We start from the raw sequence: 17,404 nt of genomic DNA, 5'->3' as shown, positions 1-17,404 counted from the left end.
TTTCAGAGCTGCCTCTCTTTTCCTGCTTCATATTTTGATTGCTTTTGCTTTTCCTTTTCAAACCATAATTTAGAACTGCAATAAGTTAGTGTTTTTTTTTCCCTTTCCAACAACAAAAATTTAATATTAAATGTACCCAATTCCTTCCACTTTGCTACAAAGAATCTAAACTGAAAATACTACACGGACAAACATGAAAAGATTCACCACATTCTTTCAGGTGATAAAGAATAATTTAAGAAATGTGTACTTGGGAGGTAGCCAGGCATAATTTTGATCATTTAATAACTAAGAAATTGCAGGGTTATGAGGAACGTCTTCATAATCAGACTTTAGCTTTGGTAAAAGCACCTAGCTCATTTCACTCTTTCTGTCAGGTGTCTATTTAAAACACTCAAGGAATTGATCATTCTCTTATCTGAACATCCATCATTGCATGAATAAATTATGGTTCATTCATCACATGAAATATTATGCACCATTGCAAGCTCAGCTACGACTCTACTGGCCTGGAGTAAGCACTATGATATACGACTTGATGAAATATCAAATTTCAGAGTAATGTTTATATTGTTATTTTTGTTTAAAAGTATGCATGCCTATGAGACAGCATACATGTGGCAGGCATGAAGAAAAATGTGAAAGTGCTCTCCATGCCCGGAGAGTAGGATTAGAAAGGGGATGTGGCCCCTACTGACTCCAAGGGACAGCAAAAAAAAATTAAAAGACAGAAAAGTAAAAGAAATCCTCTTCATGTGGGATCATTAAGATTTTTCTTTTGTTTGTATCAATATGCACACATTTTGTAATTTGAATATCTAATGAAGGAAATGTAAAAGGAATTTTAAACAAGTAATTTGGGATTGGATTTGTTTTGATTTTTAAGAAATCTATTACCAAGCTTCTGTGGACTCTACCATCACCATTTACTAGCTGCGTGGAGCTGGATAATTTGCTTACTCTTTTCTTACCTCAGTATGCTATCAGTTACGATGGGAAATATAACAATACAAACTTTGCAGGAGTGGTTGTGATGATGCCGTTAATACAGGCAAAGCGTACAGAACAGTGTGTAGCCTACATTCAACAATAACTTTGGCTTTGAGTAGAAGTGGTGTTGTATCTGGGACTACTTCTAAAGGAATAACTTGCTAAGGTTTCTGGTAACTCTGTTGGTTCTGTGACTAAACCATATTCTATGTAGCTAGCTGCATTTGGCTCAGAGCTATGGATGCTTTTCCTTGTTTAAATATTGATGGAAGGGAGGCAAGAAGAACTGCAAGTTATTTTCTTATAATTAAACGAAGAGTCAAAAGTGATCAGCGGGGTAACATCAGCTGAGGAAGGTTAATTCTTAACAAGGCAATTTCAACCCCTAAAATGTAAGTCAGGCAAAATTTATATTTTTTAAATTAAGTTTCCAGATAATTGTTGTTTTCTGGCTTCCGAGATGCAAATTCATGATCAACTATAAATGTCAAGCCAGGCAGAAGAGGGTGCTAATTAAGTAATCTGGTTAAGTACTCAACTTTCAAAAATTGTGTTTTTCTCACCTGCCCACCTATAAACTTTATACCAGAGAACAAAATAGCTTTAATTATATAAGAGCATAATATAATCTTGAAATTTAAATGATGTTAACATCAATGATGTTATCTATATCTGACAGAAATAACGAAAAAGAAAATGCATTCTTACAGTCAGGAATAATGAGAATTCATGAGTAAAGGTAGTTTGCTTCTGGGGGCGGGAGATTTCTGCACTTTTGTTTTAACTGATTTTCTAAAAGAGCACCTGGTCATCTACCAAGGCCAATGAGGTCTATTCCTGTAATGAGGTCTATGCCGGTAACAACTGAAAATAAGAATTTCCAATAATTATTTTTTGTTGCTAGACCTATGCTATTATTAGTTTAAAATATTAAGTGGTTGAAACTATTATTCACAGAATAATACAGACAACATTTTTCATGATTCTGTTTTTTTCAAGTAATTTTAGATTATTTTAAATATATTTAAGCTGAATACAACATACTGAAATATATAAGTGCTTAATATATTTTAATTGAGAATACAAATTATGATTATCTCCCTATGCCATTTAAAACCGCTTACACCAAACAATAAAACTGTGTTCATAAATGATAGGTGGTGCCAAGTTGAAATTAGGAAAAACCGCATTTAAAAACGAAGAACTATGACTTTGAAAGGGATAGTATGCAATGAATACTGCACAGCAAACATATCAGAAGGGTTTTCCCTTTCTCTAGTACCTATGTCTTTGGCAGTCTGCCTTGTTCACGGTCCCACTTCGCCAGGAACAAAATGGCAACAGAAATCCATCTGTTTGGTCCCATAAACACAAAGATTTGATTTCTCACTTGCACAGAAATCAGAGAGCTATTTTATAATGGAACGAGGAAACGTTTTCTTCATAACACAGGAAGTAACAACAGATGGAGGCTGATAGATCCCACCTACCCTGGGCTGTTTTTGTCCTTCGTCATTTCTGTGCAGGCAGGCAGGCAACCTTATATCTGTGTGGGAGCCAGGGCGGATCTGATCAGAGTTCTGTTACCTGTGAGCCCCGTACTAGATGTCTCGCTAGCTCCACCCACTACCTCCGCCAGGAGCCCGGCTGTTGGGGGGTGGGGCTAGTATCAGACCAACATCTAAGGCAAAAAGAGACCCAAATCCCACATAGCAAGCTGTTATCACCCAAAGAATATGCCGTTTGGTGTGTACAACGAAGGGGGGTATTAAATACGATGACTCTTCAGATACGTATGTGAGAAAGATCTTCTGGAAGTGTATTTTTCTTTGTATGCTACAAGGAGAACACAGAAGCGATTTAGAGATAGTGCCCATATCAGACTTTTAACCAAGGAACCCAAGAATGTTGATATTGACACTGCTATCACTGTAATTCATTGTGTTCTTAAAATGTGCTAGGCAGTATGGTAAGTGATTTAAATGCATGACTTCGTTAATCTCACAGTGGACTCTAAGGGAGGTGCTATTCGTATTTCCATCGAACAGAATAAACAATAGAAAATTACCAAGGTTGAGGAACTTGCCCAAGGTTACATAACTAGTAAGTGGCAGAGATGAGATTTGAATTTTGTCCTGTAAGAACCCAGACACTGACTTCTTCAGCACTTTACCATACTTCCCTCCCCTTCATACATTGCTTTCAGGAGATCTTTTTATATCACCAGACCATTTTCCCTTTATATTAAAAGAAAAATCAGATAAAGTAGATTAATGATTTCTTGAGAAGCATTCTAATAGAGATTAGCCTCAGTTACCAAAAGTCAAATTAATACCCTCAAAAATTTAAGATGCCCTCAAAGTAACGTTTGACTTTTAATTTATTTTAGAAATAAGAGATGTGTATGCTGATACACAAAATTTGTAAACATGGTCTTCAGCTATAAATTAGTTACACAGCATTATAACAAATAGAACTACCAGAAAGAATAAACTGTCTTTTAAGGAATATGTTGAGGGTGGGATAAAAGCTTATTAAGTTTTCTTCTACCAGAGGTCACCACAAAAATTCGGTTTCCTTTCTTTGTTTTTTCTGTTTTGGTTTGGTTTTTGAGACAAGGCCTCGCTCTGTTGCCAAGACTGGAGTTCAGTGGCACCATCTTGGCTCACTGCAGACTCAACCTCTCAAGTGATCTTCCTGTTTCAGCCTCCAGAGTAGCTGAGAGTACAGACACATACCACCATGCCTGGCTACTTTTTGTATTTTTCAGTAAAGATGAGGTCCTGATATGTTGCCCAGGCTGGTCTTGAACTCCTGGCCTCAAGCAATCCTCCCACCTCAACCTTCCAAAGAGCTGTAATAGCAGGCATGAGCCACTGTGGCTGGCCAAAAATTTGATTTTTTATTTATTTATTTTTTTTAGATGGAGTCTTGCTCTGTTGCCCAGCCTGGAGTGCAGTGGTACTATCTCAGCTTGCTGCAACCTCCGCCTCCCAGGTTCAAGCAATTCTCTTGCCTCAGCCTCCTGAGTAGTTGGGATTATAGGCACACACCACCACGCCTGGCTAATTTTTGCATTTTTAGTAGATACAGGGTTTCACCATGTTGGTCAGGCTGGTCTCGAACTCCTGACCTTGTGATCTGCTTGCCTCAGTCTCCCAAAGTGCTGGGATTACAGGCATGAGCAACCACAACTGGCCTCAAAAATTGGATTTCTAAGTGGAGAAGTTCCCTGTGGATTCAGAGAAGTCATGAAACAGGATAGCCCCAGGGTATTTCCACAGCTTAACTTGTAAAGAAAAGTAGAAATGAGTTACAGCAATGTTCTTAGAATACAAGTTTATTTGTTAATGAACCACATTTGAACACAAGTGTCCACCTTGCAGATTTCTAGAGGGTATCAGGGATGGGGAGACAAACCTCTTCTCATCACCCTCATATTTTTCACTCTCATTCATCTGCCTCGACTGGAAAAGAAAACTTTCACAAAGCCAACCTCTACTTGATAGCCTAGTAAGAAAGGGCTCTTCTTGCTTCCCTCTGCAGATAGTAGGGTCTGAAAAACATTGTAAGGCCCTGGTCTTGTTATTGTTTCTGTTAATCAGCATGTCCAACCCAGGCGAAATTAAAGTCAACTTATTTTTAAGAAAGGACATAGCCTGGCTCCACAAACCTTCATTTTTGCCACTGTTCTCCAGGAGGAGCTGCATTTTTCTTGCACTTGAAGAGGAGTAGGAAGATATGATTTGCCATGCCTAGAAATTCTTTCTAAAGCCTCGCAGTACGAATAGTGCTAAGCTGTGAATTAATTAGTATGAATGTCCTTTCATTTCTGCCCCTAACATTTATATTCACATAGAATCTGATTAAGTGGACATCTAGAGTATACTTAAAAAGTAAATAAGGTCTAAAATAGGCAACAGATGATGGACATGGTTGGAAACGATGGTAAAAATGATGACTTGGTAAGTAAGTGAGAGGGTGCATAAGAGACAGGCATGGTAATGAGGCTAGTCGTCTTTTAGCACAAGCTGGAAGTGGTGCATCTGGGGTGCTGTCCTGAATCATGACCCAGTTAATAATGAGCAGTTCTCAAACTGCGGGCACCAGACAGCATACTTCAGTATCCTGCAGATGGATTCACCTGGCACTATGAAAACGCTAATGTTTGAATGGACTCTTACAATAAAGCTGTTAAGACTCATGGTACTTTTCACCTCTATATTATGGTTTGTTTTATAATGATTCAGATTTCACTCTTCTTTGGTATTTCATGCTACATAAAGCCTCTTAAATGACTGCAAACGTATCACTAGTCCATGAGGTTATACTAGAAATAAAATAGGTAAGATGAGTGTGTTTGTCTACTTCACTGTACTCCAAGGCTCTTTAATAATAGGACAGCAGGTGGAGATTATCAGGAGTGCTTTAGCAGTTTCCATTTAATTCCCTGTAAATAAATGGCTCTGTTGTAGACTCATTAGACAAAGGATTTAGAAACACTAGAAGAAGAACTCTCCTTGAATTCCTAATGCCTATTGCCCAAGGTCATATCTAAACTATTCATATTTGTTCTTAAATATTGTGATTTATATTAAATAATCATAAATCTAATATCTGTGTGGTGTATATATATATGGGGTGTGTGTGTGGGTACACATACATTTTCTACAAGAATTTTGTAACTAAATTTTTCAGATGATACTATCCTTTTTAATATATCTTCTTAAAAAAATGGGATACATGTGCAGAATGTGCAGGTTTGTTACATAGGTATACGTGTGCCATGGTGGTTTGCTGCACCTATTGATCCGTCTTCTGAGTTCCCGCCCCTCACCCCCCACCCTCAACAAGCCCTGGTGGGTGTTGTTCCCCTCTCTGTGTCCATGTATTCTCATTGTTTAACTCCCACTTATGAATGAGAACATGCAGTGTTTGGTTTGCTGTTGCTATGTTAGTTTGCTGAGGATGATGGCTTCCAGCTTCATCCACGTCCCTGCAAAGGACATGATCTCATTCCTTTTTGTGGCTGCATAGTATTCCATGGTGTATATGTACCACATTTTCTTTATCCAGTCTATCATTGATGGACATTTGGGTTGGTTCCATGTCTTTGATATTGTAAATAGTGCTGCAATAAATATATGTGTGCATGAATCTTGATAGTAGAATGATTTATATTCCTTTGGGTATATACCCAGTAATGGGATTGCTGGAACAAATGTTATTTCTGGTTCTAGATCCTTGAGGAATTGCCATACTGTCTTCCACAATGGTTGAACTAATTTACATTCCCACCAACAGTGTAAAAGCATTCCTATTTCTCCACAGCCTCATCAGAATCTATTGTTTCTGGATTTTTAATAATCAATTCTGACTGGCATGAGATGGTATCTCATTGTGGTTTTGATTTGCATTTCTCTGATGATAAGTCATATTGAGTTTTTTTCATAGGTTTGTTGACCATGTAAATGTCTTCTTTTGAGAAGTGTCTGTTCATATTCTTTGCCTAGTTTTGATGGGGTTGTTTGTTTTTTTCTTGTAAATATGTTTAAGTTCCTTGTAAATTTTGGATATCAGACCTTTGTCAAATGGCTAGATTTCAAAAATTTTCTCCCATTCTGTAGGTTGCCTGTGAACTCTGATGATAGTTTCTTTTGCTGTGCAGAAGCTCTTTAGCTTAATGAGACCCCATTTGTCAATTTTGGCTTTGGTTGCAATTGCTTTTGGCATTTTTGTCATGAAGTCTTTGCCCATGCCTATGTCCTGAATGGAATTGCCTTGGAAAACAAAGAAAAAAGCAGGGGTTGCAATCCTAGTCTCTTATAAAACAGACTTTAAAGCGACAAAGATAAAAAAAGACAAAGAAGGGCATTATAAAATGGTAAAGGGAACAATTCAACAAGAAAAGCTAATTATTCTAAATATATATGCACCCAATACAGGAACACCCAGATTTATAAAACAAGTTCTTAGAGACCTACAAAGGGACTTAGACTCCCACACAATAATAGTAGGAGTCTTTAACACCCCACTGTCAGTATTAGTCAGATCAACGAGACAGAAAATTAATAAGGATATTCAGAACTTGAATTTAGCTCTGGATCAAGTAGACTTAGTAGACATCTACAGAACTCTCTACCCAAAATCAACAGAATATACATTGTTCTCAGCACCACATGGCACTTATTCTAAAATCAACCTCATAGTTGGAAGTAAAACGCTCCTCAGCAAAATGCAAAATAAAACTGAAATTATAATAAACAGTCTCAATACAACAGTGCCATGAAATTAGAACTCAGGATTAAGAAACTCACTCAAAACCACAAAATTTCATGGAAATTGAACAACATGTTCCTGAATGACTCCTAAGAAAATAATGAAATTAAGGCAGAAATGAAGTTCTTTGAAACCAGTGAGAACAAAGATACAACGTACCAGAATCTCTGGGACACAGCTAAAGCAGTGTTAAGAGGGAAATTTATAGCACCAAATGCCCATGTCAGAAAGCTAAAATGATCTCAAATCAATACCCTAAAGTCACGAATAAAAGAGCTAGAGAGGCAAAAGCAAACTAATCCAAAAGCTAGCAGAAGACAAGAAATAACTAAGATCAGAAAAGAATTGAAGAAGATAGAGACATGAAAAACCCTCCAAAAAATCTTAATGCAGGAGGTGTTTTTTTGAAAAAATTAACAAAATAGATAGACCAATAGCTAGACTAAGAAGGAACAGGACAATAATCAAATAGACACAATAAAAACTGATAAAGGGGATATCACCACTGACCCCACAGAAATACAAACTACCATCGGAGAATACTATAAACACTTCTATGCAAATAAACTAGAAAATCTAGAAGAAGTGGATAAATTCCTGGATGCATACACCCTACCAAGACTAAACAAGGAAGAAGTTGAATCCCTGAATAGATCAGTAATAAGCTATGAAATTGAGGTAGTAATTAATAGCCTACCAATGAAAAAAAAGCCCAGGACCAGACGGATTCACAGCTGAATTCTACCAGAGGTACAAAGAGGAGCTGGTACCATTCCTTCTGAAACTATTCCAAACAATTGAAAAGGAGGGACTCTCCCCTAGCTCATTTCATGAAGCCAGTACCATCCTGACACCAAAACCGGGAAGAGACACAAGAAAAAAAGAAAACTTCAGGCCATTATCCCTGATGAATATCGATGCGAAAATTATCAGTAAAATACTAGCAAACTGAATCCAGCAGCACATCAAAAAACTTATCCACTATGATCAAGTCTTGGCTTCATCCCTGGGATGCAAAGCTGGTTCAATATATGCAAATCAATAAACGTAATCTATCACATAAACACAATCAAAGACAAAATCACATAATTATCTCGAGATGCAGAAAAGGGCTTCGATAAAATTCAACACCACTTCATGGTAAAAACTCTCAAACTAGGTATTTATGGAACATATCTCAAAATAATAAGAGCTACTTATGACAAACACACAGCCAATATCATATTGAATGGGCAACAGCTGGAAGCATTCCCTTTGAAAACCAGTACACAAGGATGCCCTCTCTCACCACTCCTATTCAACATAGTATTGGAAGTTTTGGCCAGGGCAATCAGGCAAGAGAAAGAAATAAAGGTATTCAAATAGGAAGAGAGGAAGTCAAGTTGTTGCTGTTTGCAGACGACATGACTTTATATTTTGAAAACCCCATCATCTCAGCCCAAAAACTTCTTGAACTGATAAGCAACTTCAACAAAGTCTCAGAATACAAAATCAATGTGTGAAAATCACAAGCATTCCTTTACACCAACAATTGGCAGGCAGAGAGCCAAATCATGAATGAACTCCCATTCACAATTGCTGCAAAGAGAATAAAATACCTAGGAATGCAGCTAGCAAGGGATGTGAAGGACCTCTTCAAGGAGAACTACAAACCAGTTCTCAAGGAAGTAAGAAAGGACACAAACAAATGGAAAAACACTCCATCCTCATGGATAGGAAAAATCAATGTCGTGAAAATGGCCATACTGCCCAAAGTAATTTAGAGATTCAGTACTATTCCCATCAAACTACCATTGACATTCTTCACAGAATTAGAAAAAACTATTTTAAATTTCATATGGAATCAAAGAACCCCATATAGCCAAGAAAATCCTAAGGAAAAAGAGCAAAGCTGGAGGCATCATGCCACCTGACTTCAAACTGCACTACAAGGCTACAGTAACCAAAATAGCATGGTACTGGTACCACAACACACATATAGACCAATGGAGCTGAACAGAGACCTCAGAAATAATACCATACATCTACAACCATCTGATCTTCGACAAACCTGACAAAAACAAGCAATGGAGAAAGGATCTATTCAGTGAACAGTGCTGGGAAAACTGGCTAGCCATATGCAGAAAACTAAAACTGGACCCCTTCCTTCACCTTATACAAAAATTAACCCAAGATGGATTAAAGACTTAAATGTAAAACACAAAACCATAAAAATCCTAGCAGATGATACTATCTTTTTAAAAAACAATGAAAATTTTAAACAGAAGTTTATAAATCCAAGCTCAGCTATTAAAAATTAAGCAATGGCTAATACTAATACTGGGAATATGGTAAGAATGGGGAAGTACCAATTATTTTTATACATTTAAGCTGGGAATACACATTGCTGATAAAACACTCCTATCATCTAGGTTAACATGCTATACTGGTATTCTAATTTCAATTTGGTGATGTTTTATATTTTAGTATGTTTTCAAAGACTAAAGATAAATTATTACTTAAAAATCCCAACTGCTGAATAATCTTTTAAATATTATTTTTCAATTTTCTATATCTAAGGATATAATAATTACAAACAAAATCCTATGCCTTCCTGAAAAGAAAAAATGAGAGTGGAAACTGTGGCTAGTAATCTATTCAACAGTGGCTTGATATGTTTTAGATGCATGCCTAGGGCTATAGTAAGCTTTAACAATCAAATTTTGATGAGTTGGAAATTATTCTATCACCCAGAACTAGAAAGGAATGGAAGTATCTTCTTATTCTTTACATACCAAATAGTTTACCATGTAATAATATACTATATAATTTCTCTACTACTGAAATCAGCAGTAGTTTTCAGTATATATAGAAAAAACATCACATTTTCATTAGAGATTGAGCCAATTGTCCTGTGACATTAGGATTGAGGACAAATTGTGCAGTCGTCCATATGGCAGCACTGAGCACAACTGTCCAGAAAATATTGCACTCTTTTCTTCAAAGCAGAGCTTATTAAACCATAGCTTTTTGGGGTAGGATGTGGGTGTGAGAATAAACCAATAAATTATAAGACTATAATTATCTAGATAACATCCTAGAGTTTCTAAAACTGCTGTCCACCTTGAAAATTACCAATACAGTCCCACCGCTGAGGAGCACCACTCTCAGTCCTCTCTATAATGTCGAGCAGACTTTTTTCCATTTAGTTGAAGATGAAATAAAAGGTCAATTAAGTGAAATTTTCTTCATGCCTCCAAATATCAGCCACAGTAAAACCTCACTTATCCAGCAACTTCAGCTATCCAGAATCTAGTCAATGATTTAAAAATTCACAAATTCTTAAGGATTTTATTCACATAAGAGCTTTAAGTGTAGAACCTAATTAGAATTATATCTACAACTTGATTTCCTTATTATTCTTCAAGTAAGTGTTTATATCTGGTTTCTCATTCATTCAACAAATTTATTCAATACTTTGGTGAACACTTGGTGGCATGTTGCTAAGTACTAAGGATTCAATAGTAAGAAAAAAATGATCCGCTCCATCTCCTAGCAGGTAGCAGGGCAAGGTAAAACCCATAATGTTTGGGTGTCAAATAAGAAGGTGATTGAGGTGGGGTGGGTAGTGACTATTAAAAGCCAGCACATGCCTTTAGCTACATGGGAATTCACAAGACATAGCGGTTTAGAATTTCTGAATTTAAAAGAAAATATCAGAAAAAAAGAAAAGCAAATATCAGGAAAACACAAATTGAACTAAATTTAAAAATTTTTTTAAACTAAAATAACTGTTTTATTTTGAGCTGCTCTAACAAACTATGATAGCCTGGGTGGGTTAAACAACAAATTTTTTTTTCTCACAGTTCTAGAGGCTAGAAATCTGAGATCAGAGTGTGACAGCGTGGTCAGGTTTTTGGCAAGGGCTCTCTTCCTAGTTTCCAGAGAGATACCTTCTTGCTATGTCCTCGAATGGTAGCGAGAAAGCTCTGGTCTCTTCAACTCCTTATAAGGGCACTAATCCCATCACTGGGGCTTTACTTTCTTGATCTAATCTAATCCTTATTGCCTCCCAAAGGCCCCTAACTCCAAATGTCATCTAATTTGGGATTAAGGTTTCAACATATGAATTTTAAAGGGACACAGAAATTCAGTCCATAGCAGTAACAAACACAAATAGAAATACAATTTTTAAAGAAGCAAATACCTTCTGAATACGAACAATTGCAGGAACAACAATACAACTATAATTTTTCATTATTTTACTCCAGGAAGGTTCTAAGCACCTTTCATGGATTATCTCATTTAATTATCCCAAGAACAGCAATGGGGATGCATCTCTTAATAAATCCAACTCATATGCAGATGGGGGCTGAGGTACTTAGAGGTTAAGTAACTGGCCCAAGGTCTTAAGGCTAGTAAATTATCGGAACCAGAGTAGTGCTAATCTAATTCCACACTTATTGGACAAGCTATATCGTCCTGCACCAACATGTTATGTCTATATCATAAACATACTGCTCTCATTTATTGAATCCTAACTGTAAGCTGGGCACTGGTAAGTACTTATCAAGTATTATTTGATTTAACACTAAGAACAAATGTATGAGAACAGCACTACTTTCATCCCCATTTTACAGATGATAAAAGTGAATCTCAGAGCAGTTAAATGATTTGCACAGTTCCAAAGCAGAAAACCCAGTGCCATCCAATAGCCATATCATACACGCCATATATGTAATTTTAAGTGTTCTGGAAGCCACATTAAAAAATAAGTAACTTAATTATGTTTTATTTAGTCCAGTATATCCAAAATATTATCATTTCAACATGTAGTAAGTATAGAAATGATTGAGATATTTTGCATTTTTTTCATATTAAATCTGGGAAATTCAGGGTGTATTTTTCATTTACGGCATATGTCAATACAAACTAGTGACTCCTGTTTTGGACATTATAACATAGGTAGATATAACCATTTATCTGGTTTGTGGTGGGTTTCCCAATCTCTTTCTTTATTTAGATGACTCTGGATTTGGATATAATTGGTTGACAATCTAGTCCTTGTGTCCCTACCTTGATCTCCTATATTTACCTCTATGCTGATACCCATGGACACAATGAGATCCACACATATTACAAGGTACATGTGAACAGTCCCTAAAGATCTGCACTGGTCATTAGAAGCTGAACGTCCAAAGTGGTTGTTTGTCCTGTTCACATGGCACATCACACATCATATATGCTGCCTTGTGTGTTTATCTTTCTTTTTGCTTACATCTCTCCAGCTAGTGTATAAGCCCCCAAGTAGTTTTCTTTACATCTCTACAGTCCCAGCTTCTAGCACAGTGTCATGCACATATTAGATAATGCATTTTAAGGGATGACAACAAATTCCCAGGAGGAGGCATCCTGCAGCTTCACTGTATCTACCACAGTACCTTGTCATAGATTCTCAATTCATTTTGTCTGAGTGAATGAGTTTTGCTTTATTGGCTAATATGAAAAACTCTATTGCACTCAGCATGAAAACAGCCATTAAAGAGATTATATAAGAGGGTTGTTGGAGATGATCTCAGAAATTTAGAACCCATTTGCCATCCCTTATTCACAGGGAGCCAATGTCAAATTGCGATCATGATCCTGGTTTCTTGGTTCCTAATAGTGTACTCTTTCCATTGTTTACATGATTTCTTTCTGCTTATACGCTTCCTAATTTCTCCCAAGGGGAGAGTACTGTCCTCTAAATCAGAGGTCAAAGATAATGAAATAAAGATTGTGAGTTGTTGATAAAGACCAGTTGCACTGGTGTAAAAGGCAGAAAATAGTGCAGTCTTATAAGGTAAGAAAAATTCCATTCTATGCTAAATATCCTTTATTTTGGAGATATGAAGAGGGATGTTTTACTTAATGCAAAGATATCTATGAAATTAGACACGAAATCATTACATTTTCTTACCTAAATTTCAGAGTTTGTAGCTTCTAGAAATAGTATTCACCTGTACACTGATAGACTTGCTATTTTAAAAGAGATTAACCACAAGTATGCTGATGCTTTTGAACATCACTTCCTTAATAATTTTTTTTAACAGAAGTACAAGGGCTTGACAAATAGTCTCACGATGAATTTTAAAAGACAATTATATGGAGATAAAAGACAGCATAAAGGGTAAGAGAAAGTATTTTGGAGCCTTATAAATCTGGATCTGAGTGCTGACTATGCCACTTACTGCTATTGCACTGGAGGCACATAGAAAGATTTTTTTGTTTGTTTGTTTTGCTCAGCCAATAATCATCCCCCTTTCTTTATGGGGAAGGTACAATGTACTACTTCTCTTCTTATGGGGTTTGAGTTGCATTTAGCTGACCTTCCTGCCCCAGGGTGAGCATGTATTTCAGGTCAAGCCAATCAAGGAAAATGACACTCAATTCCAGAAACTGTAGGAACTACAGGGAGAGAGGCATGGCTGGTCTTCTAAGGTGACCAGAGAGGATGTGAGCCTGTAGCTGCTGGAAGCTATTCTGCTACTTCTGCAGGGAAGGCTATGTGTGAAGGTAGCTGACAGAGAGAAACATACAGTAAAGAGATGAATAGAGGGAGATTATCTCCTTTAGGCTTAGGCATGACTGAAGCCAGCCCCACCCCTAGACTTTATATGAACCATTAAACCATTAAAACTTAGGTTTTCTGTCACTTGAAATTGTAAGGTCCTGAAGAAAACTTCTCATCTTCATTTTTTTTGTTTGCATAGGCACAAAACACTCATTTTTATTGGGCTGTGGTGAGGCGTAATTGAGCTCATATTCATAAAGCTCTTGGGATACAGTACAGTGGTGGCCATTTTGATTTTAAATGGGACTGGAGAGTGAGGTGATTACAACTTTGCGCTGTTGAGCCAAACAAATCTTGTTTGAAACCTGGATATGCTAATTACCAGTAGTGAAAATTTGAATGAGATTACATAACTTCTCAATTCCAGCTTAATATGTAGACTGAGAATAATAATAAATACTTGATAGAAGCCTCATGCTGACCAGAAATGACATATGCAAGGGTCTAGGTGACTGTACGGCACATAAACAGGAGTCATGACATGGTAGCTATGGCTTATGCTATTATCAATTTCAATAATTACTACCTCTAATTTTTTTATGAAGAAAGGCTTATAAACAGTATCTGTTTTTGTTTTTTAGGCTAAAAGAGATGATTATTTTAAATTTCTCCTTGGAGAGGAAAAAAAAAAGTGAAGCGGATTTCAAAAAAGCTAGGGTGACCTTAAATAGTGAAAATGGATGTAGCATCCAGAATGTAAAGCTCTACTTTACTCTTCATCCATCTGACCCACTTTTGATTGGTTAGATCACTTTTGGTCATATTTGTATGACCAACAACAACCAATAAAGTAGTGAGTGATCAGAGCACTGAAGGGTGATGAAATATGTCACACAAAGAATGGTTACTATACCTGAGACTGCTGAGCCTTGAGAAGATAGAGGGCTTTGATAGGGCCACATGCTATGGTGGTGAAGAAGGAATGTTCCGGAACACCAGATAGTAAAGGAAAACTGTAGTGAAATAGTATCACTCTTATTTCATGTCAAAATGTACCCACTTTCCACAGTTTGATGGTCACCCCATCTCAGCATGTAGAGAGAGTGTACTGATTCTTTACATGGGACATAAATTCATATTCACAAGTCCCCGATGTGCTTATAAAGTCACATGAACATATGAATAACTCAGGCTTTAAATGTTTAAGTGATTAAACAGATGTACTGGTAATTATTGGAACAGGCACTTGCCTTTCATAGCATCACAGATCCTCACAATTGAGGGTGATTAGGGAGAAGACCTGACTGAATGACTGACAAGCCCAGATTCAAAGGTAATTTTGTCGTTTTCTATGTTCAAGTAGAGACTCTGTCAAGAGCAATAAGGTCAGCAAGTAAGGTGTTGCTGCCAAGGAGAGCTCTTCGAAATCGGCTTTAGGAAACTCCTTATCAAGTCTCCACGGCCCCCTTCCTGTCATGCCAACCTCACTGACCATTCCCTCCCTCACTTCCTCAGCCACGCTGACCTTTGTCTTCCTCCAACACAGCAAACATGTTCCCATAATCAGCACTGTTCACTTGCTGTTCCTTGGACTGCAGAGTCTGTCACCGGATGTCTGCACAGTGATCCCTCATTCAGCTCTTATCTCGACTGTTACGTCCTTAGAGGTGACACCTGGCCACCACAGCGAAGGCAGTTCCTCCCCACCCCTACCCATTCACCTTCAGTCATGCCGCCCTGTGTTACATGCTTCATAGCAATGGTCATCTCACCATGGGATGGCCTCTCATTGAAACGTGTTTATTATTATCTCTCTCCTCCACTAACAGTAAGCTCAAAGGAAGTAGAGACCTCAATGATTTTATTCATAATTGTATGCCCAGCATCAGGAATAGCATCTGATTCCTAGTAGGCACGAATTACAAAATTGCTGAATTAATGGATTGTATTTTCTGAATCCATTGAACTTTAACATTAGCTAATTTTTAATTTTTCTTAGCACAGATAAATGTAGAAGTAAAGTTTAGATTAACCTCTGTCTAAACTGTTACAAATTACAAATCAAGTAAAGTGAACTCAGCTTCTTTGTCTCTCAGAATAATTTGACTATGAGCAAGGAAAAATTATCACCCCTGGAAAAGTAATTTTTTTTCTTATCTGTTTTAGTGACATTCATAGCTTCAGAGTCAAAACACATGACATCACCCATAAAGTATGCTTCTTCAGAGCACATAAAAGCTCCTATTCTTTTGAAAACTGTCCGTACTATACTCTAGAATTACAACCCTTAATGAGTTTTTCAATAGTTTCATTTCTTTCTCCTCATCTGTTCAGTTTAATAAAGCTTACAATTCTGTCACAAAATTAGCTTTTTCTTAAACTTTGACAAACAAAACGCAAAACTCTCTGAAAGGTTTCTCTATGATTTACTGGAAGAGCAGTGTTGCCTATTACCACTGGGGCCACAGTAATTCAAATGATCTTACTGCTATACATGCTCACGCAAACATGCATGCATATAACACCAGAACAAATAATTTAATCATCAGTAACACTACTTTCTAGTTTTTTTAGAAGAAAATATTCACAATTAGGGTATTTTATCAGAAAAGTGTGAGATTTAAAGGATAAACATAATATCAAACTTGTTCTTTTAAAAAAAATGTGATATTATGTTTCCCCTCCTAAAATGACTTTTAGATTTTTATGGGAACATTTGCTGGTAGACCAATCATCAAAGCAAAAAATAATTTAAATGCAATCACTATTATCATGAATTTAACTGTTAAGTGAAAGAAACCAAATGCTTATTCTGTTATACATCTACAAGGAAAAAACAAAGAAGGTAACTATCTTTAAAAGAATGTTCCTTTCAGCATTGCTTAGAAAAGTGAAAAACTGTAACTACAATCTAGCAATAGTGAAATGGATCAATAAACTGTGTGGGATAATGAGCCACGGTTAAAATAACTGGACTAGATAGATTAGATATACAGATAAAGAGCTCAATCTGAAACCGCCTTTGCAAAATTATAACAGAGAACATTATAACAGTGAAAGAAATCAGACCTAATTGACTCTACCTTGCTTCTAACCCTTAAGCTGTCCTTATTCATTCCTGGGCATAGACGGAACTAAGTTTGGGAAGGAATTCAGTTCATGGTTTGACTCTGAAACAAAATTGATAACAGCCCTTTCCCCAAAAGACCCACTTCTTGCCTGGGGCCCAACCTGCCTTTGCAGGACTAACAAATTAGCTACAAGATTTGAAATCACAATTTAGGAGTCATGCAGCCTCTGGCTCCAAGAGTCTGAACCTCCCCAAATTGCTCCTGGGGGTAACATCACTAATGTAAAACCTAAGATCAGTGCTTGAGATGTTTTGCTGACCCTGCACTGGATGAATCAGCTGACACCACTCAGACTGATAATCTGGCCCAACCAGTTCTGCCATCACACCCAGGAACAGAAGACATTATGAAAACCTAACTTCACCCCCTATGATTCAATCTCCAACCTGACCAATCAGCACTCCCCACTTCCCAAGCCCCTACCTACCAAATTATATTTAAAAACTCTGATCCCCAAATGGGGAAACTGATT

General features: G+C 37.0%; 1 protein-coding gene across 5 annotated transcripts in view; it reads right to left on the bottom strand.

Annotated features, from left to right (window-relative positions):
• The window catches only part of OXR1 (oxidation resistance 1), a 488,540-nt gene that overhangs the window by 307,153 nt on the left and 163,983 nt on the right, over positions 1-17,404 (bottom strand). The window contains exon 1 of one of the 5 annotated variants that reach the window (XM_054497490.2): positions 2,481-2,603. The exons of 3 other annotated variants lie outside the window; for them this stretch is intronic. In XM_054497490.2, coding sequence (XP_054353465.2) covers positions 2,481-2,506 — 26 coding nt within the window. In that variant the 5' untranslated portion in view covers positions 2,507-2,603. Of the gene's footprint in view, positions 1-2,480; positions 2,604-17,404 lie in introns of those variants that run through there. One more of the 5 variants, XM_054497495.2, reaches the window with a different exon arrangement.

Source organism: Pongo pygmaeus, chromosome 7 (genome assembly GCF_028885625.2).
Source record: "Pongo pygmaeus isolate AG05252 chromosome 7, NHGRI_mPonPyg2-v2.0_pri, whole genome shotgun sequence".
Classification (NCBI taxonomy): Eukaryota; Metazoa; Chordata; class Mammalia; order Primates; family Hominidae; genus Pongo; species Pongo pygmaeus.
Note: the sequence above shows the minus strand (reverse complement) of the source record. Positions and strands in the feature narration are given on the sequence as shown.